Consider the following 22,444-nt stretch of genomic DNA (forward strand, 5'->3'; position numbering starts at 1 on the left):
TTGCGTGGAGCCCCAGATCGAGGGATATTATCAGTGGTCTTGTATGTCTTCCATTTCCTAGTAATTGCTCCCACAGTTGATTTCTTCACACTGTAATGATTGTGGAGAAATCAGGAGGGCAGACAGGGAATTCGGATCTAAATGCGGTTTATTAATAACTGAAACACAAACACGGGAACAAATGAAAAGTCCACAATGGTAAAAGAAAACTCAAACACAAAATAACGCACGAGTGAACACAGGTTGACAAACATCCACGAAGGGCAGGGTTAACTAAAACGAACACGAGAGAAGGCGGCAACACAAATACGGATGAAGCACTCACGGGCAAAATCACGAACATGAAACGATAACGATTGACAAAGGGACGGGGAGAAAGCGGGGTTTTAAATAAACAGACAAGGTAATGACAAAATAACAGACAGGTGCGAACAATAACACAGTGATCAGGGCTGGGAGCGTGATCCGGGAATTGTGGGAAGTGCAGTTTCACACACGGACAGTGAGACTCAGGGCGGACAACAGGGAAAACTTGACATGGTTCGGGATCGGTGACGGGTGAAACGGAAAACACGGAGCGGACAACAAGGAAACGTGACATAAACGTGATTAGTGAAACAGAGAACATAGGGCAGACAAACACAGGAACGTAACACACACCAAGCTGCTTACCTATTGCAGATTCAATCTTCCCAGTCTGGTGCAGGTCTACAATTTTGTTTCTGGTGTCCTTTGACAGCTCTTTGGTCTTGGCCATGGTGGAGTTTGGAGTGTGACTGTTTGAGGTTGTGGACAGGTGTCTTTTATACTGATAACAAGTGCCATTAATACAGGTAATGAGTGGAGGACAGAGGAGCCTCTTAAAAAATAAGTTACAGGTCTGTGTGAGCCAGAAATCTTGCTTATTTGTAGGTGACCAAATACTTATTTCCCCCCATAATTTGCAAATAAATTCATTAAAAATCCTACAATGTGATTTTCTGGATTTTTTTTTTTCTCATTTTGTCTCTCATAGTTGAAGTGTACATATGATAAAAATTACAGGCCTCTCATCTTTTTTAGTGGGAGAAGTTGCACAATTGGTGGCTGACTAAATACTTTTTTGCCCCACTGTGTGTGTGTATGTATGTATATATATATATATATATATATATATATATATATATATATATATATATATATATATATATATATATATAATTTTTAAATATTTAAAATAACTATGTATAATTATTTCATCATTATATATTGAATTATTGTTATATGAGGGGCTTTCTCATCAAATATTTGTATATGCGATTAATTAATCAAGACACCATGTAAATAATTCGATACAAATTTTTATTCAATTGACAGCCCTAATTAAAACGTCTAATGCTTTGACAATCTGCAGTAGCTTAGTTCAGAGTAGCTTCCCCAACACTGATACAGAGTCATCATTTATGTTTGTTTGTAGGTAAGAAACAGGATGTGTGGTATGTGGTGGATCTGTTGACTGGAGAGAAGCAGCAAACATTGACCTCCTCCTATGCTGAGATGCTCTGCCCTTCATCCTCTCTACTCTACCTCGGCCGCACAGGTAACACCAACACCTGTACCTAGAGTTCTGACCTTAGATCTGAAATGCCCTCTGAATTGAGAATGACCGTACTGTAACTGGAGACGCAGGGGCTCATGGGAATTAGCTTAAAGCTCTTGGGTGGAAACTTTATTGCAAAACGTTTGGCACCATTACGACCCAGACATTTCCGTGGTTATTTTTTGAACCTGTGCCATTTGTACTACGAATACAAATTCTGCCTCAAATCCAACACCAGCAACATGATTGCAACTTTTGCACGGGAAAGCACAACTCACATTTTCTACTAAGTGTAAAAGTCTTCTAAAAGTGAATATCATGAAGTTGTTGGTCTTGATGTTTCTCAGAGTACACAATCACCATGTACGACACCAAGAGCCGAGAGCTGCGCTGGAATGCCACTTACTCCGACTACGCCTTCACCCTGCCTGACGACGACACCAAATACAGTGAGCCGTCATCCACGTTTTCCATTTTCAACATGCATCTTCCATCCTCTTCAAATGCACTTATATATAACATTATTTTGTGTGTTTGGCAGATATGGCTCATTTTGTGTCAAACAGTGACGGTCTGGTGGTGACGGTGGACAGTGAGTCCGGTGACGTGCAGTGGGTGCAGAACTACGACTCTCCTGTGGTTGCCATCTATATCTGGCAGCGCGAGGGACTGCGCAAGATCCCACACACTAATGTCGCTGTGGAAACATTGCGTTATCTCACCTTCATGTCAGGAGAGGTGGGCCGCATAACACAATGGAAGTATCCGTTTCCCCGAGAGAAGAAGACCAAAGATAAGCTGATGTAAGCACTACTACAAACAAGACGCCCAGTAACTAATAATTATTATTTATTCATTTATTTATTTCAAGGAACTTCATGAGTCCTATTTCACCCCAAAACCAAAAGAAAAAAAGCAAGCACTTTATATTAGGTGTCTTTCACTACTTGTACTTAAGCATTTGATACCATGTACTTATTTGTTACATTGTACTTACATTTACAGTACCTGCATTTAATTACTTCTGTAGTTACATTGTTAAAATAACCCCAAACCTTAACACTAACCCTACCACTACCCCTAAACCTACCCGTACCTAGGGTGTCCAGATTTCAGCTTGTGAAAAATGGGACAGACCCCTCCACGCAAACATCAAATTAATGTATTCTTACCTTGGCGCAGATCAATGCGAAGTAGAGAATGCATCCGCATCTGTTGTCACCTTGGCAGCAATTTTTCTCAGTGTGCACTTGTGTTTCAAGAGTAAATCATAAAATGCAGAGTAGTCCAGTCCAAAATTGAGATGTACGAAAATCATAAAAGCCTTCTTGATTGTTACACTGAGTCAAGATTTCATTATTTCATCCATGCTGCGTTCATTAATGAGAACACCCGCTCCACAGATACAGATGTCCCAGGCAGGCATAAAACAAACTCTACGACCTGAAAACGTCTGTCCATCTATCAGACATGACCGTATTGTTCATGTTCCACTCAGTGATGTGATGAGTGACAATGTTTTTCACTAAGCACACACGTCAAATAGCGGGGATACTAGAGGAGAATTGTTTGAGGCTACTCTGATTGTCTTTCTACTCTGAGATGTCTCTGTTTTGCTGCCATTAAAAAAAATATGATACTATTACATTTTTCCTTTAAGTGTGGGGAAGAAATAATTATACAGAGATGCATTTTCTGTTCAGATTCACTCCCTAACGCTTACCAGCTTTGAGCTGAAACTCTCTGTTGTGTCATGATATTTAAGCTGATCACTTTATTAAACTAACTGCTGTAAGATCAAACTCCACATATAACTGTAGATATCTCTGCACTCATTGTGTCATTATCTTCATCCAAAAGACTTTGAGTGCAAATCACTTTTATTATTATCTGAAAATATAATGATCAGTCATCAAATGCAACATATACTTGGATCTATTTAGCTTGCCAAGGAATTGTTAATATTTCAGCATATAAACTACATAACTTTGAAAACAAAATGTGTTTAATGTGCTGTTTGTGGCTGTTATTCTGCAGGTCCACTCTGTATGTTGGGAAACACTCCTCTGGCCTGTACGCTTCTCCCTCACTGGTGCATGATGGAGTTACTGTTGTGGTAAGTGATATTTCACCTTTAAAACATGATTTTAGCTTTGCAAGGTCTGAAGTCAAGTCAACCTTTATTTATAGAGCACATTTAAAAACAACAGAAGTTGACCCAAAGTGCTTTGATCAAACAAATAACTAAATAATGACAGCGTGATATAAAAAAAGATTGATATAAAGTTAAATATAATAAAATAAAAACATTTAAATACACCATCATATATTTATCCATTTTAAACTATTCAGTGGTCTATTCTAAAGCTACAGAATAAAAGTATGTTTTCAAAGAAGATTTAAAAATGGCTAATGATGAAGCTGAAATGGAAAGAGAGACTATTCCATAGATTAGGACCTATCACAGAAAAGGCACGTCACCCGTAGATCTATAGGGGCAACGAGGAACCCTCAATAGAAGTTGGTCAGAAGACCTGAGCACTTTGGTTTGGGAGTAATGGTGTAGAAGTTCACTGATATATTGAGGCGCGAGATCAGATGTCTCAGATCTGAGTCTGACAAAAATCATAAATATGCTTTCACAGAGTAGAAATTTTGTAGAGATGCTAAAATGGGAAATGTGATCCTGACCCTGTTAAAAGCCTAGCTGCTGCGTTTTTAACCAGCTGTAGACAGGATACCGCTGTTTGGAGGAGACCAATGTACAGTGTGTTGCAGTAGTCTAACCTTGATGTGATAAGACTTTATGTGAGAGAAAATGTAAAGTACTGCCCACGTAAACAGCAAGAGACTTTCTTGCAGACCTATTAAGCAAACAATCATAGATTTGAGTTTTTTTCATTTTATGTGATGTTTTGCTGATGTTGTAGGCTTATTTGAAATCATATGTACAGCTGTGGCCAAAAGTACTGGCAGTGACATACATTTTGTGTTTTGCAAAGTTTTTTTTTGTATTTACTGTTATTACAGTATTATGCTCTCTACAGTGCTGGTGTAGAACCGTGTGAAGATGTGGTGGTTCATTCCAAACTTCCTCAGCCTTAGTGAAATTATGTTAGTTGGTCATTTTGTGCCAGGGCCAAAAAATGGCCCTGCCCTCCGCCCTGCCACACTTCCTTCAAAGGTGATGGGACGTTTATACGATATTGCTTTCCAACAGCAGAACACGAGGACAATTGCGTTTCAGGCCATACATGGAAATGACGCAGGGCCATGCTTCTTACATTTTTTCGCATGCGAAAAACGAACACGTTTTGGAAAACGGTTGTTAAACTTATCGGCATTAATGTGGACCTAGTCTGAGAACAAAGCGAAATAAAATGTTCTGCTTATGGATATCTAGTTTACATGCTACTAAGTGTTTCAAATAAAACCATACGAATGTATATTGATTATTTTATCATTTTTTTTCTGGTATGGAGCTTTAATAATTCTTCGAAACAGGTGGAAATACTCACTGGCTAATTTGTGAAAGGAAGCATTACTGTATTTGACACGAGGTGCGAGCGCACTTGGTAAAGTGCAGATGAGCAGTCAAATGGGGTCTAAACTCCTGAAAATTAATAGTCCAGTCTATCATAGCAGTGGTAGTACTGTCAACCTCCTTTTGTATGCACGCGCGGTGAAATGAAGTGTACTTTGACTAAGCGTTTGCGTCAAAACCGAAGTATACTTTGGGCTTAAATGATGCCTAAAATGCCTACTGCTCTATTATTTCATCATATTAACCAAACCACATAGGCCAATAGGAAAGAAATTACCTGAACAACTCACTTCTCATTAATTAGTAATGTTCTTAGTTTACACTTTGCTCTTTTATTATTAAGACTGTTTTCTTAAATAATAATGAAAAACAAAATGAAACCATGTTAACTTAATCGAGAAGCATTTGAAGGCAACATACATTTACATGACATTACGCAATTAAGGAATTCAAAAAATTCTGTTGTGGTGCATGCATGCTCATGATGACGTGTGTATGTGTCTCAGCCTCGGGGCAGGACGTTTCCAATGCTGGAAGGGCCCAGTAATGAGGAGTGGAGTGTGAAGGAGGATCAGGAGTGTGTGATCACTCCCAGCACCACAGTGAAGTTCAGTGGCGCTTTGAAGGAGAGGAACCGCATCAACATCATGAGGAATTCGCTGCTGCTCATCGGTACTGCAATACACCACACTCAGTCACAAATGAGCCACCGCCGCCCCCTAGTGCAGACACATTTATAGCAGCAATGTCTTATATAGTTTCACTCTATCACTCTAACGAAGTTGTACTGTTCTTTCCATTCTTCAAAAATGCAGTTTTTACTTTTATTTAAAAGGTTCATTTTCACTCAGCATCAGTGTTTCTCTTGTGTAGGTCACCATGAGACGCCGCCTGACGCTCATAAGAAAATTCTGGAAAAGTTTCCAGAGAGCTTCCCCCGCCAGCACAGCAACGTCATTCCCCCCACCACAGAGAAGACTATTGAAGAGGTGAGAGTACCGATCCTTGCTTGTTTGTCATTGTCCAGCGTAGTCGGATGATGATGATCTTCTCCTTTATTTATGAATCTTAGATAGTTGTACGGTACAATCCTTGATGTATAGATTTGGATGCATGCAGGGTATATGAATGAATGGCGGTTCAGATTTAGCTTTGTGCTTAGAGTCGATAGTGTCAGAGCTTTGATGGTCACCCAAGCAAAATTTCAGGCCACCAAAGCAAATTGGTTTATATTCTCCCTATCTGAGCAAACCATTCTTTCCTTGCATCGCAGTTCAAATATCTGATTGGTGAGATTAAAGGGATAGTTCACCCAAAAATTACAATTCTCTCATCATTTATTCATTTACTTAACTATTGATTCGGTGCTAAACCCTTCTTCAGTTGCCTGTTCTGATCCATCTCCGTGAGAATTTTCTTAAATTTTTTGATAATAAAATCCATGATATTTAGTCATCCATTATGCCCTTAAAATGTAATCACCGCTGGTATATCCGCCGCTCAGTTATTTAACTTGATTTCAACCAGTCTCTTCAGTCCAGTTAATTGATTTAGTTTTAAAGGGGAAGTGTTCAAGTTGTAATGTTATTCCAGCACATAAGAGATGTCTTTGAAACTGTAAGCTCAAATGTGACGTGTACCTACAGGTGAAACTCGAAAAATTAGAATATCGTGCAAAAGTTCATTAATTTCAGTAATTCAACTTAAAAGGTGAAACTAATATATTATATAGACTCATTACAAGCAAAGTAAGATATTTCAAGCCTTTATTTGATATAATTTTGATGATTATGGCTTACAGCTTATGAAAACCCCAAATTCAGAATCTCAGAAAATTAGAATATTACATGAAATCAATAAAAAAAAAAGGATTTTAAATACAGAAATGTCGGCCCTCTGAAAAGTATAATCATGCATATGTACTCAGTACTTGGTTTGGGCCCCTTTTGCATTAATTACTGCCTCAATGCGGCGTGGCATGGATGCTATCAGCCTGTGGCACTGCTGAGGTGTTATGGAAGACCAAGATGCTTCAATAGCGGCCTTCAGCTCTTCTGCATTGTTTGGTCTCATGTCTCTCATCTTTCTCTTGGCAATGCCCCATAGATTCTCTATGGGGTTCAGGTCAGGCGAGTTTGCTGGCCAATCAAGCACAGTAATACCATGGTCATTGAACCAGGTTTTGGTACTTTTGGCAGTGTGGGCAGGTGCCAAGTCCTGCTGGAAAATGAAGTCAGCATCTCCATAAAGCTTGTCTGCTGAAGGAAGCATGAAGTGCTCTAAAATGTCCCGGTAGACGGCTGCATTGACTCTGGACTTAATTAAGCACAGTGGACCAACACCAGCCGATGACATGGCTCCCCAAACCAACACAGACTGTGGAAACTTCACACTGGACTTCAAGCATCTTGGATTGTGTGCCTCTCCATTCTTCCTCCAGACTCTGGGACCTTGGTTTCTAAATGAGATGCAAAATTTGCTCTCATCAGAAAAGAGGACTTTGGACCACTGAGCAACAGACCAGTTCTTTTTTTCTTTAGCCCAGGTAAGATGTTTGACATTTTAAGCCCATGTCCAGGACCCGTCTGTGTGTGGTGGCTCTTGATGCAGTAACTCCAGCCTCAGTCCACTCCTTGTGAAGCTCCCCCACACATTTGAATGGCCTTTTCCTGACAATCCTCTCCAGGCTACGGTCATCCCTGCTGCTTGTGCACCTTTTTCTTCCACACTTTTCCCTTCCACTTAACTTTCTATTAATGTGCTTTGATACAGCACTTTGAGAACATCCAACTTCTTTTGCAATTACCTTTTGAGGCTTTCCCTCCTTGTGGAGGGTGTCAATGATGGTTTTCTGCACAACTGTCAGGTCAGCAGTCTTCCCCATAATTGTGAATTCAACTGAACCAGACTGAGAGACCATTTAAAGGCTCAGGAACCCTTTTCAGGTGTTTAGCTGATTAGAGTGTGACACTTTGAGCCTACAATACTGAACCTTTTCACAATATTCTAATTTTCTGAGATTCTGAATTTGGGGTTTTCATAAGCTGTAAGCCATAATCATCAAAATTATATCAAATAAAGGCTTGAAATATCTTACTTTGCTTGTAATGAGTCTACATAATATATTAGTTTCACCTTTTAAGTTGAATTACTGAAATTAATGAACTTTTGCACGATATTCTAATTTTTCGAGTTTCACCTGTACTAGTTTTAAACATGCAGTTGTGCACCCTCTGCTTCTCGATCCAACTGTGCTCAATAACTACAGGTCTATAACTTTTCATAGTACTGAATCTGCACTGTTGAAGGTCACTAATGTTATTTTACTTTCACTGGACTCTGGATCATATACAGTTTTGGTTTTATTGGATCTTCGCACTGCATTCGATACTATTGATCATAATATTGTTCAATTGTTTGGAGAGGGTGGTCTGCATTCATGGTGTGGTCCAGTAGTGGTTGGCCTCTTACTTGAGAGATGGGTCCTTCTCTGTGACCATTGGGCATTTTTCCTCTACATCGGCCTGCTTATCTTTTGGTGTGCCCCAGGGTCCATTTTGGGCCCTTTTCTCCCTCTATAGGCTGCCCCTGGGCTCTCTTATCATTGCTTATGATACTTACTGATCAGACCAGACAGTAGCTGCCCTTTTGAAGTGCTCTTCAAATGCCTTGAGAACATCAAATGTTGGATGGCAAACCATTTTTTACATGAAATGAGGGCAAAACTGAAGTTATTATTTTAGGCTCTTCCAGAGGCCCTTTTTTTATCTGTCCCCTGTTCGTGCTGCATGTCAAATGGTGATGGAGCCTTTTCGGTTGTTGCTTCAAAACTTTGGAATAGCCTGCCCTTTCACGTAAGGTCTGCACGATCTTTAGCTATTTTCAAATCTTCCCTTAAGTCTTATTTTTATTCATTGTCTTTTGATGCTATTTCATGTACTGTTTGCAGAGCATTTTGTTTTTATATAAAGGTTGCATTTTTACTATATATTGTTTGGTTATTTTTATAAGTTTCATTTGTAAATTGTACAGCCCTTTGGATCAACCTCTGTTGTTATTAAATGTGTTTATAAATAAAGTTTGACTTGACTTGACCCTCATATGACTGACTTTCTTCTGCAGAACACATTTCAAGAAAAATAGAAAAATATCTCTGTTCAGCAGGTCCTTAAAATGCAAGTGGATGGTAGCACGATTTTTAATGCTCCAAAAACCACAGACAATCAGCATAAATGTCATCCATATGACTACACTGGTTAAATGAATCGAAAAAGATTAATATTTAAGTTATTTTTAACTATAAATCATCGCGTCTGGTAAGCAGCAGTATGCACGTTCACGAGAGGTCTGAGGTCACATGTTCTTTCCAGTGATGGCATGGCAACGTTCCATTTGTTGTAGCAGATGCTCTCGACCTCTGTTGGCATTGCCTACATGTGCACCACCGCGTCTCCTGAGCTGTCTGTCTTTCTGAGGCTTGTTGGTCCAGCCTCCTCCAGCTCTGTGTGCTCCTGGTCAGAGTACTCATGTTCAAATAAATATGGTTGTACAAAAACTTGTATCTCCTCTTCTCTTAAATTAAAATCTTCGGACATCTTTGTTTACATTTGCTTAAAGCATTTGGTCTGTACTGCTTTCCTCCTACTCTGTTGTAAACAGTGCTGCTCTTCCGGGTATGTCACGCATGCGTCACTTCTCATGAACACACATACTGCTGCATAACAAAAGCGATTTTATAGATAAATGTACTTTACTGTCAGACTAAAAGCAATAGTATCGCTTTAAGACATTCATTTAACAACTAGAGTCGTATGGATGATGTTTATGCTGATTGTCTGTGTTTTTTGGAGCATAAAAATCATGTTACCATCCACATGCATTTTAAGTACCTACTTAGCTGAGATATTGTTCTTGAAATGGGTTCTGCTGAAGATAGGAAGTCAAATACATCTGGGATGTCATGAGGGTGAGTAAATGATAGATAGATGAGAGAATTGTCATTTTTGGGTGAACTATCCCTTTAAAGCTTGTCTTTGAGTGACTGTCACATGCCCCAATGTGCTCCATTAAAAGCGTGCAATAGTACCACACACTTTTTCAGCCGCGTTCGGAAGTGTTTTTCCCATTCATTGTTTTTTGATTGGGATCTCATAAAACCCTCCTTAAAAGAGTTGTAAGCCTTGAACCAAACCAACCAGCTCTGAGGTGACACAACATTACATACTTTTATTTAAGGCAAAAAAAACAAAAAATATGATTTATATGAAAATCAGACAAAAACAAAAAGGTTCAAGATTTTGTACTTCATGTTTTAATGAGGGAATGAACTACAGTCCCATAAAGCATTGCGACTGAAATAAATAGAAGCCATGAAAATAATCCATTAAAGTTCAGTTGAACAAGTGCCATTTAAGCACAGTGAGCAACGTTCTTTGTGTATACAGCACTTACTGGCGAGGAATTGATCTTTTAAAGTGCATGTAAACGAGTGTGTGTTGTGCTGTGTTACAGAAGGTGAATGAGAGTGGAATGGAGGACAGCAGTGCACTGCCTCCACCCGGCTCCTCTCTGCAGGAGAAACCCGGCCGTCCTCCTCGTGTAGAGACTCCTGTGGACTCTATGCTCAAGGACATGGCCACTATCATCTTCTGCACCTTCCTGTTGACCGGATGGTTGGCATTCATCATCACCTACCCAAAGGTAAACTGGCTCTGACGTGATCTGAGGTCACCATCTCTACTAGAGTATGGCTGTGATTGGGAAAAGAATACCATCATGTTCAAATGGTTGAGTATTGTGTCATTGTGTTTGTGTTCAGAGTGTTCATAAGCAACAGCAGCTACAGCATCAGCAGTTTCAGCAGAAGATGGAGGAGAAACTTCAGCTCCTGCAGCAGCAGCAGCTCATCTTTCACCCACCTGCAGACCTGCCACCTGATGCTGACTTCCTGGAGGTGGCCCACACACGCTCGGAAAGCTCCGCACACAGCAGCCCTAACGTTACCCCACGGGCATCAAACCACTCCAATATGTCCCTGTCTGAGATGGCAAATTTAGCCATTGAGCACGAGGACACAGGTGAGACCAGCAGGAGCTTTGTTCTCCTACTAATTTACTATAACTTTGACTGTGCAGTTGGTGTTTCTTCAACTATGGGCACGTTTGGCCCTGTGGATTTAAATAGACTCCCAGAAAAACACACTTTTCACAGTCTTACTAGTTTCAAATTTGTATATTAACAATGTCCAAAAGTTAATATATAGGAGAATTGGCTTCTTTTTTTCTTCTTCTTTTTTTACAAATGCTTTCTGGACTTTCCTTCTGTTTGACTGTTTTTGTACTTCTTTTCCAGAAGAAGAGATCAACATTGTCCGAATTGGAAACATTACATTCAACCCCAGAGATGTTCTGGGTCATGGTGCGGAGGGAACGATCGTCTACAGGCAAGAGACAAAGAGTGAACTTTGCCATGTCCGGCATTATTTGTGGTGTGTTTATTTGTTCAGATCCAGTCTATAATCTTTGTTCTTGTATTTTCAGGGGTCAGTTTGATAACCGTCCAGTGGCTGTGAAGAGAATTCTTCCGGAATGCTTTAGTTTTGCAGACCGAGAGGTTCAGCTGCTGCGTGAGTCGGACGAGCATCCCAACGTGATTCGTTACTTCTGCACGGAGAGAGATCGACAGTTTCAGTACATTTCAATAGAGCTCTGCAGCGCCACGCTACAGGAGGTATGACAACAACGCAAGCTGATGATTGATAATGGTTTCATCATTTTAACCCAATATTCAGAAATTACAATAAAAATATATTTCAATCTTGGATCACTGGATCTTTATTTTAAAAATGGCAAAAAATCAGTTATATCCCCAAATCACACAAAAATTCTGTCATCATTTACTAGGGATGTGTAGCGATACGAAAAAAAATAAATAATCTGTACCGGCCCTTTAACATTGCCGTGACCAAATGGGAAGAGAGGAACAATTCTTTTGGAAATGGAGGAAAAGGGATGTAATGTGGAGGAGTTTAGAGTGAGGACAGAGAGATAGAATGCCAGATGCTTTCTCGTTTGCTAGATTCACGTTGTGCTCTGACCGGTGCGATCGCCAGAGTGAGTGATGTATGTGGGCTTTCGGCCCGCCGGTTGCAATGCGTTTCAAGTGAAAAAAGGCTGCGTATCGGCTGTTCCAGGTATTTAACTCAAGTCTGCCACCCTCTGTCAACAAGCTGAAGCTCTCAAAACCCTTCACCCGCTCATTAACGCTCCGCGGCCACATACACGCACATCCCTGAGCGAACAAAACACTTTGAACCTTTTTGTTTTCAATGACGTTTGAGACTTTAATGACAGTTTAAGGACCTCAGTTATCCATTTCGTTTTGTTTTATTGTATTTTTTATTGTTGATTTTTAAATTTTTTTTATACAATATAATTTCTAGAACCACAAACTTTACTTCTGTGTGACTTAATTGCACCAAACACAAACTGAAACTTATTTTATGTAGTAACTGTTCAGATTTCACTGGTGTAGTAATCTTTCATCTGCATGCTGAGTGGTGGTGGTGTAGTGGTCTAATGCACATAACTGGTAAACTGGTATTCAGAAGGTAATCAGAAGGCTGGTGGTTTGATCCCCACGGCCACCACCATTGTGTCCTTGAGCAAGGCACTTAACTCCAGGTTGCTCCGGGGGGGATTGTCCCTGTAATATGTGCACTGTAAGTCGCTTTGGATAAAAGCGTCTGCCAAATGCATAAATGTAAATGTAAATGTTGAGAGTAAATGTTTTCACTCTTTCTGTGTGATGCAAGTACAAAGACTAGAAGCAAACCATTTGTTGTTGAATAATATCTTTTAATATCCTTTCTGTTCTCTACAGTCAGGTATTTATCAAAAACAAGAAAAGAAACATTTAATTCTAAGCACAGCATGGATGCTGTAAAGAAGCCATTCGACCAAACAAACACTGTCAAAGTCTCTGCCGCTGGTCTTAAAGAGACAGTATCATTTCAGCACTCTACATATCAAAGTAAATACTTGTAAATAGTACAAGTTTGGCATGTAAACAACAAACATGTAACATACTGTATTCAAGCAAAACGGACATTATAACTGAACTAAATCAAAATTAATTGAAAATAAATAGAAATCGAACCGTGATATTGTGACGCTTTTCCACTGACTTGAAATCACAGATTACTTGGCTACATGGTAGTTTTACGTGACTACCTCAAACATAATCAAACATGCCATCTCACGGTGTTTGTGTACAGCTTTAACTTCTGTTTTTGAGGACATATTTAAACAAAGATTAATGCAACCTAACATTATAACATTGCTTAACAAGATTGCTAGAGATGACATCTACGCTCAAGGAGGGCGTGGGCGGGACATGAGGGTGCACTTCTGGCGCTAAGTTGTCCCTATCAGCAGGAGAGAGAGATGAAGATGAGCTGTGTGTGTCTGCGTGTCAGTGTTCTGCTGAAAAGAAAAGTTTTATGTTGTGTTTAAGTTGAACATTAAAGTCTACGAGTATTGTTCAAGTCAGTCCCAGCTTCCTCCTTTTCTCTCTCTCCTGCTGATGGGGGCCACTCAGCACCAGTTGTGCACCCTCATGTTCCTGCCACACACTCCGCCTCGTCACAGTTCCACAAAGAAAGTTATACAGGTTTGGAACAACATGAGCGTGTGTAAATGATGACAGATCTATCTTTTGAACCCCTCATAATTTAGCACATATTGAGAGTTTTTCCAAATGATTCATGTTACATTTATGAATTCTGTGTTTTCTTTTTAGTATGTTGAACGAAAGGATTTTAACCGCCACGGTTTGGAGCCGGTGACACTGCTAGAACAAACCATGTCTGGATTGGCCCATTTACACTCTCTTAACATAGGTAAACATCAGTAAAGCACATTCATTTATTTTATTAATGTTTTGCTCTTTCTATTGCCAGAGAAAATATAAGGGAAGGAGAGACAATAATATGCAACACTCGATGTGGCGGCTGAAAACAATTTTAGCATGATTTCAGTGATGTCAGCTTTTATTAGTAATTTGACATATGTAATTGAAACAAAAGCTTGACAAAGTTTTGAAGATGTTGGTTTTACCCCATTCAAGTAGAAAGGAGCTGTGTTTGTTTGGCTAGAAATAGCTGTCGGGATGGTTGCCGATTGAACTGACTTCATGAAGTATTATAGTTTTCTTCATCGATGTGTTTGATGTCATTGACACTCACTAGATGGGTTTCCATTCATGTATTTGTATGCACATTTTGAGATATTCTGATTATGCACATAAATGAATTGTGTTACTTGGATGGAATCATGATAATTGACACTCACTGTCTCATGTGTTCCAGTGTAGGTCTTTGCAGAACAGTAAGTGATTTTTTCAAATCTGTGGGCATTTTCATACCGGAGTGGGCATTTCTAAACTAACCAGTGAAAGTAGGAAATCTCAATGGTTTGAAAATGCCCACTGATTGGGAAAAGCCCATTTTTGTTCTGCAGAGATATAAGTCTCCATGTGTTTGTAGTTCATAGAGATTTGAAACCACACAACATCCTGGTATCGATGCCGAACACCCATGGGCGAGTTAAGGCGATGATCTCCGATTTCGGTCTGTGTAAGAAGCTGGCAGTGGGCAAACACAGCTTCAGCCGGAGGTCAGGGGTCCCCGGCACAGAGGGCTGGATTGCACCAGAGGTGCTCAGTGAAGACGCAAAGCACAACCCTGTAAGAGCTCAAATACAGACTTTTCCATTTTATTTTATACCACTTTTCTATCTTTCACAACAAAATCAGTGGTGACAAAAATCATTAGTATAGCAATACTCTTTTGTCACAACATTGAATTGATGAGGTGATGCTCAATATTTGTATTATTTTTATTTCAAGGTCTTTGTTATATATAAAAACACAACATATGTTTCTTCTAATGCCTAAAACATACTTTGATATATTGTATGTAAGTGAATACTGGCTCAGTTTTGTGAATTATTTCATTCCAGTATGTGTTAAAAATCCATTCATAATGCAAGTATGCATCCCATTAAAGTCTCCGTATACATAAGTCAGGCATATGCAAAATAAGGCCACAACAATTTTGTGTTGCAAATTAATGCCCCCTAGAGGTAATGGGGTAGAAATATTTTTATGAAAATAAAAGTCTTTCACATAGCACATAAATGGACAAGTCATATATCAAATGAAAGCTCTCATTCACAGGAATGTGACTGTATAGTTTATTTTGTTGCCCTAATACCACATATGGCAATATTTTCAAACGTATCACAAAGTGAAATATGATTTCTGTAAATCATCAAATACAAACGTCTCATTTATGCACCAATAACTGCAGCTGTAAGCCCCAAATAGCTGAAAAGTTTATACCTGCTTTTACCTTGGGCAGTTTAAAAAAAAAAAAAATTAAATTTTTTTCTTGTCTGTAAGGTTGCTTGGCTGAAGATAAAACAATGTTTTATCTTAGATGTCCAGAACAAAATATGCCATCCAGCAGAAAAAGCATGCTAAACAAATCATCAGAAAAATATGTTCTCGACTACTGGTGATAACATTTCTATGCATCATCGCAAAGGGGAGGATCTCCGATTTCTAATGACCTCTAGCTTCTAGTCCACTCAGAGGCCAAGATATTCAATGAAACAACAATGGCAGTGCTTAAACTGAAAATTAGACTGAATGTCTATGGACGAACACATATGTGAGTGCCACCTACATTTCAGAACGGTATATTGTGATGGAATGTGATCTGCAATCTAGTGATATGAAATAAGACTTTTCAAAGTGAGGTAGAGAGAACAGAACCTGAATTACATGTTTACAAAGTTAGGACAACAACAAAAACATACGATAAACATATATATTTTTTTTAAATATAAGATTATAAACACAATATTATTTATGAATAATTGTCTTTTTATTTGACCAGTTTTTTGCTGTTAGTACACCGTATGTGTAAATGGTGAGCGTTCAAATTTGAGTGTAAAATGTTATTGAATATTTTCAGGTGGCAGCCCAAAATTGCACCCGAGTATAAGGGGTTAAAAACTCACCTTGCACACATACAATGGACTAATTGCAAAATAGTGGTCTCATTTTACAGAAAACCAAAAGATTCCAATAATTCACAAATAATATACGTTTACAATATTATGATAAACTTTTAATAAGTTATTATTGAAAGCCTGTAATCTAGACTGTCTGTTTTGTACCCCTTCAAAAAAAAAAAATGTCATTCCTGTAGATGGCAGCAAGTACTAGGAAAAATAATTGTTCCTCTATCACCTTCCATCACAAATGACAGATCTGAAGGGCAGGTGGAGCTTATCACAACAGGACCATGTGTCTGCAATTTGTTGACTTAAGCATTTGTATCTGGATTTGCAAACTTGAATAGACTGTGTTTCTGACATACTGTTATATATACACTCACGGCCTCTTTTATTAGGTGCATCTACCGAATTGTGTGATTATTTAATCAGCCAATCATGTGGCTGCAGTGTATAAAATCATGCAGATACGGGTCAGGAGCTTCAGTTAATGTTCACATCAACCATCAGAATGGGGAAAAAAAAATGTGATCTCAGTGATTTGGAGTGTGACATGATTGTTGGTGCCAGATGGGCATGTTATACTTGCTAAAACAGTATAACATGTTGAATACGTGCATCACTACACAAAACTGTCTTATTGTAATTTTGCATGTTGGGATCCCAGATGATTCCTAATAGTCAACCCACAGTCTTGCATCACATTAACTGGAATGCTGACTTAAGAGGCCACAAAAGTACTGGGCTTTATGTATCTGAAAATTAAAAGCACAATCATGGCCTGTTCTCTATATCAGATACCATTCATGCCTCTCTCTCCAACCACTTTCCTGACTGTGTCTATTGTTCTGCCAATTAGAATAGAGGCATGAATCCCATACATAGACATATCAAAATGCTAATTGTGTGTATCTAGCACAGGTTGTTTATTCTCAGTGGCAAGACAGTCACGGTTGTGCTTCTCTCTGATATTTCAGACCTGCATGGTAGACATCTTCTCTGCAGGCTGTGTGTTTTACTACGTGGTATCTGATGGTCATCATCCTTTTGGAAAGTCCTTGCAGCGACAGGCGAACATCTTACTGGGCGCATACTCACTGGAACACCTACAGCCCGACAGACATGGTAAGACCAGCACACGTCCACATCAGAACTCATTCTGGGACAAAGTGTTTGTGATCGCATTGTTTGATTGTGTGAATGTTCATGCCGTTTCATGCAGAGGATATTGTTGCTCAAAGCCTGATCGAGCAGATGTTGAGTATGGAGCCAGAGAAGAGACCCTCAGCAGACAGAGTGCTCAAACATCCGTTCTTCTGGAGCCTGGAAAAACAGCTGCAGTTCTTTCAGGTTAGTTGGTAGTTTTGGGAAGTAATTCAAAACTAATCTCATTAGATAGTCTAAAAGATAATGTTTCTGATTACATTTAATGTAGTGATTAGTAAGGGCATTGGTAAGCACCAGTTCTGTTCAAACACAGGGAGCAATCACATGTCCAGTGTTGTTTTAACAACAGAGCAGTCGTTCGGAGTCATTCAGCTAAAATGCATCTAAAGAAATATCACAACATTCAGAATGCTCCGTGGCAGCTGTGAGGTGATGTTTTTGTGTTTTTGTTGTCTCATAGGATGTGAGTGATAGAATTGAGAAGGAGCCATTAGATGGACCAATCGTGAGGCAGCTGGAGAGAGGGGGACGGTTCGTGGTGAAAGGTGTTTGGAGGGATCATATCACAGTGCCTCTACAGACCGGTGAGCACTCTGACATTCAGTTATTCTTCACGGACTGATGTTCTGTTGGTGTAATTCACAGTATAAGAGGTTGTACCTGGAAAACACTTACTGTTCTCTCATGATTGTCTGCAAACGATGTGATTCAAAAACCAAGTATTTCTCTTTCAGATCTACGCAAATTTCGATCTTACAAAGGCGGATCGGTCAGGGATCTTTTACGTGCCATGAGAAATAAGGTGAGCTAACTAAATGGCAGAAGTTTTTCGACATTCACCACAAACATTTATTGATTATAGCAGCACAATCAGAATGTGGTGGCATGAAACGCTTATTTGAGTCATTCTTTATGTGTTGCCTAATCGACCTCATTACAAATTATTTTTATTTTTTTTACATATCAGAAGGAAATGTTTTTGTTTAGAAAACACTGGTCTGTTTGTGCTTCAGGATCAGAGATTTGGATTTTATCAGCTAAAATTTATCAAATTAATGATAATGACGTGCATAACAGGGTGGAAAACACTATTTTGTTAGTATGTTATCTGCTTACAAAAAGCTGCATCGTAATAGTGTATTAGCCTTTGTTAAATCTACCTATCTAATTACACCGTATATGTTGTCAAAAAGGATAAACAGGGTGGGAATCTAAAGGCAAAAATAGCTGCATATCCTTGATCTATTTTGTCATACATTTAAACATTTTAAATGTCATCAATTTCCCAATCATTTTTGCCTTAACAGGCAAATCATTAAAACTCGTTTTTTAACCACCCCTCAGATTTCATATTAGCAAACTATAGTTTTGGCAAGTCATTTACTTTTACTGCATGACATGAGTCATTTTTCCAACAATAGTTTACAGACCGATTGTTTCACTTTTAATTGACTATATCACAATTCCAGTAGGTCAGAAGAGTACATACACGAAGTTAACTGTGCCTTTAAGCAGCTTGGAAAATTCCAGAAAATGATGTCAAGCCTTTGGACAATTAGCCAACTAGCTTCTGATAGGCTAATTGGAGTCAACTGGAGGTGTACTGAATTGGAGGTGTATCTGTGGATATATTTTGAGGCCTACCTTCAAACTCAGTGCCTCTTTGCTGGACATCATGGGAAAATCTAAAGATATCAGCCAAGACCTCAGAAAAAAGATTTTGGACCTCCATAAGTCTGGTTCATCATTGGGAACAATTTCCAATGTATCACGTCCATCTGTACAAACAATAATACGCAAGTATAAACACCGTGGGACCACACAGCCTTCATACCACTCAGGAAGGAGACACATTGCCTTGCTGTTTATCAAGTGCTAAAACTTTGCTTGGTGCAAAACAATCTGGAATCATTTTAAACAATGTACCAGTCTCCTATTTGCAGCCTGAACTCGCTCAGAATGTTGAATCTTTATGACACCTGCGCTAAAAACAGTCTAGACGCAGTGCAACTAATAAAACAGAGCGCAGATGCCTCAACTTGCATGGCACCATGTCTAAAAATGGGCCCGTCCTGCGCAAGGAACGGCGAGACGCAATGCAACAGTCAAAGAGATTTGTCCAGCATGTGTTTATATAGTAAAACAATGAGGAGATGATGAACGTAGCAGATGCACACAAAAACATGTTCAGTGTGAACAGCCCCTAACTCGTCCTTTTGCGCATGTCTGAGCTAGAAGTGCAAAGTAGGACTTCAAGTGAACCTGAAGTCCTACTTTGACAAACTGACCCGAACCCAGCCCAAAACACGAGAGGTTCCCGGGTGCTGTCGGCCCAGACCTCTACTTGGTCATAAACGATGGCTTACTGTTTATTACAAACAAGATTATAAATTAAAGATTAGAAATATATGGTTTACTTACCAACATTGCTGCAGGGTGAAATAAAGTTGGCACTGCCACATCTTTCAATGAAAGAAACATCTCACCTTAATTATTTAGCACTTGTTATACAAATTAATGTAAATTTAACGTAAATACGTGTAAATTGTGCACATTTTTCAATCAGTGACAGCCCTTATTGTTATATATGCAATTTCAAGAGCTTTTACAAACTATTTTGCAATGTTATATTCGGAGAATGTAAACGGAATCAACTCATATTCATCTACTTCACAAATTTGCTCATTTGTATTTCTGCTCAATCTCCTACAGAAGCATCATTACAGGGAGTTGCCTGAGGAGGTCCAGGAGACGCTGGGCTCCATTCCAGATGACTTTGTGTCCTACTTCACCTCCCGCTTCCCTCTTCTCCTGCAACACACACACCTGGCCATGCGCTCTTGTGCAATGGAGCGCCCCTTTTTGCCTTACTACCACACCTCTGAACTGATCGTTCACAGCACACCAATACAGACTCCGTCCACACGGCACACTAGCCAATTAGTGCCCTTAGACATATCACCGTCCAATCATATTGCAGCACCACCTCCACATGCCTTGCCAAAGACACAGTCTGAAGCACCAGTTTCACCTGAGCTGAGCACAGAGCCCATCTAAATTGACATGTTCCTGGGATGATCCGCCTTGCTGCGTGGATGCTGTCTGGGCCTGCAGTGCCCCGGCTGTGTCACTGCAGCTGTCGACATCCCACCTGAAGTGCCTTTTATACTTATTTGAGACCGCAGCGGTTGTGTGAGCGACCTGCAGGTTCTTTGTGAAGATAATGTAGAGGACGCTGGAGACTTGAGTGGTCTGTCTTTTGATCACTGAACGCTGATGTAGTCATTCCATTTTTTGGTTTTGTTTTACATTTTAATAGACTTTTGTAAAGTATGGACACTGTTATGTATACGTTTGGAAGGCCAGTGATATTTTTGTTGAACACTTGAAGTGAACACAAGAAATTCTGCTGTGCATTGTTGGTGGATGAACCTCACGAAAAAATGTCTGGCTTATATTTCAACCTAAAATCAAAAGTTTTCTAATTTATTTTATTTGTGTGTGAAATTTGACCTGGACATGATTTTGACAGGTTTTGTGAAAAATAACCTTGGCTTTTCACCTGAGTGTTCTATTGAATATATATTTTTGTACATATTTTGATCGTTGATAATTGAAGTTGCCAGTGTGCCTTTAAAAATGGCACTGTGCCATTTCTTGGTCCTGAGGTGAGGCTCATGTTTAGTTTTGCCCTTTGCTGCTGTTAATATCAGAATCAACTGTATCCCATTACAGGTGGTATACTCTCTTTCAAAGCTCTGGATGTACTATAATGACTAAATTAATTATCCTTTATAATGCTTAGAACTTTAGTTATGCACTTTATATGTTGGCTTACTTTATTTCAACTAAACAGCAAACGAGATGAATTCATGTCCTTGGATGCTGAATAGTGCGATTGTTTCGTTTTGGTTTTTTGGTGATTCTCTGAAATGGTTATAAGGATACATAGATATAATTTCCTTCTGGATGGATTCTAATGGATAATTAACTCAGAAATTATGAACTGTTGTCAGAAAATTCAAGAGAGGTTTTATTTCAAAGTGCCATCAAGATAGAATTCATAGGCACAGTGCATGCTGTAAACAGCTTTGTAACAAAAAAACACATGCAGTTTTCAATTGAAAAATTTCAAACAGAGCTTTTTTAAATGTTACATGTTTTTATAATGTTCAGTATATATTATAAATGGCACGTTTGCAGAAAATTGATTTAAATACAATAATGACTTTAATGAAATTTTTTTTTTACATGTTTTGTTAATAAATAAAAGCTGCTATTGTGGAATGCCAATCATATGTACATACACCCGACACAGGCCCTAGTACACACTTATGAGCCCAAACATTATGATCACCCGCCTAATATGTTGTTGGTCCTCAGAATGCCGCCAAAACAGTGCTGACCCACCGAGGCATGGACTCTGCAAGACCCCTGAAGGTGTCTTGTGATATCTGGCACCAAGACATTAGCTGCAGATCCTTCGAGTCCTGTAAGTTGCGAGGTGGAGCCGCCATGGATCGGACTTGTTGGTCCAGCACATCCCACAGACACTCAATCGGATTGACATCTGGGGAATTTGGAAGCCAGGGCAACACCTTGAACTCTTCATCATGTTCCTCAAACCATTCCCCAACAATGAGTGCAGAATGGCAGGATGCATTTCCCTGCTGAAAGAGGCCACTGCAATCAGGGAATAACATTGCCATGAAGGGGTGTACCTGGTTTAGGTAGGTGGCAAGTGTCAAATTGATGTCCACATGAATGGTGGACCCAGGGTTTCCCAGCAGAACACTGACCAGAGCATCACACTTCCTCCTCCGGCTTCCCACAGTGCATCCTGGTGTTATCACTTCCTCGGGTAAACGGTGCATATGTACAGTATGTGCATGGCCATCCATGTGATCTTTAAAGGATACGTGACTCATCGGAACAGGTGACCTCCCACTGCCAAAGTTCCAGTTCCGGCACTCGCGTGCCCATTGTTGGCACTTTTGACGGTGGACAGGGGTCATCATGGGCACTCTGACCGGTCAGCGGCTACGCAGCCCCATATGCAGCAGGGTGTGAAGC

General features: G+C 39.5%; 1 protein-coding gene across 2 annotated transcripts in view; it reads left to right on the plus strand.

The window, feature by feature from the left end:
- Positions 1 to 21,950, plus strand: part of LOC127653450 (serine/threonine-protein kinase/endoribonuclease IRE1-like) — a 58,455-nt gene extending 36,505 nt beyond the window's left edge. Inside the window, exons 6-22 of one of the 2 annotated variants that reach the window (XM_052140148.1) lie at positions 1,457 to 1,579; positions 1,927 to 2,028; positions 2,121 to 2,382; positions 3,617 to 3,695; positions 5,630 to 5,795; positions 5,997 to 6,112; positions 10,635 to 10,823; positions 10,942 to 11,200; positions 11,478 to 11,565; positions 11,663 to 11,852; positions 13,923 to 14,022; positions 14,668 to 14,867; positions 17,182 to 17,329; positions 17,427 to 17,554; positions 17,832 to 17,955; positions 18,106 to 18,173; positions 20,084 to 21,950. In XM_052140148.1, the coding sequence (XP_051996108.1) occupies positions 1,457 to 1,579; positions 1,927 to 2,028; positions 2,121 to 2,382; positions 3,617 to 3,695; positions 5,630 to 5,795; positions 5,997 to 6,112; positions 10,635 to 10,823; positions 10,942 to 11,200; positions 11,478 to 11,565; positions 11,663 to 11,852; positions 13,923 to 14,022; positions 14,668 to 14,867; positions 17,182 to 17,329; positions 17,427 to 17,554; positions 17,832 to 17,955; positions 18,106 to 18,173; positions 20,084 to 20,428 (2,687 nt within the window). In that variant the 3' untranslated portion in view covers positions 20,429 to 21,950. Of the gene's footprint in view, positions 1 to 1,456; positions 1,580 to 1,926; positions 2,029 to 2,120; positions 2,383 to 3,616; positions 3,696 to 5,629; positions 5,796 to 5,996; positions 6,113 to 10,634; positions 10,824 to 10,941; positions 11,201 to 11,474; positions 11,566 to 11,662; positions 11,853 to 13,922; positions 14,023 to 14,667; positions 14,868 to 17,181; positions 17,330 to 17,426; positions 17,555 to 17,831; positions 17,956 to 18,105; positions 18,174 to 20,083 lie in introns of both variants that reach the window. The other variant, XM_052140146.1, reaches the window with a different exon arrangement.
- Positions 21,951 to 22,444: the final 494 nt, after the last annotated feature.

This window comes from Xyrauchen texanus, chromosome 12 (genome assembly GCF_025860055.1).
Source record: "Xyrauchen texanus isolate HMW12.3.18 chromosome 12, RBS_HiC_50CHRs, whole genome shotgun sequence".
NCBI classification, from domain to species: Eukaryota; Metazoa; Chordata; class Actinopteri; order Cypriniformes; family Catostomidae; genus Xyrauchen; species Xyrauchen texanus.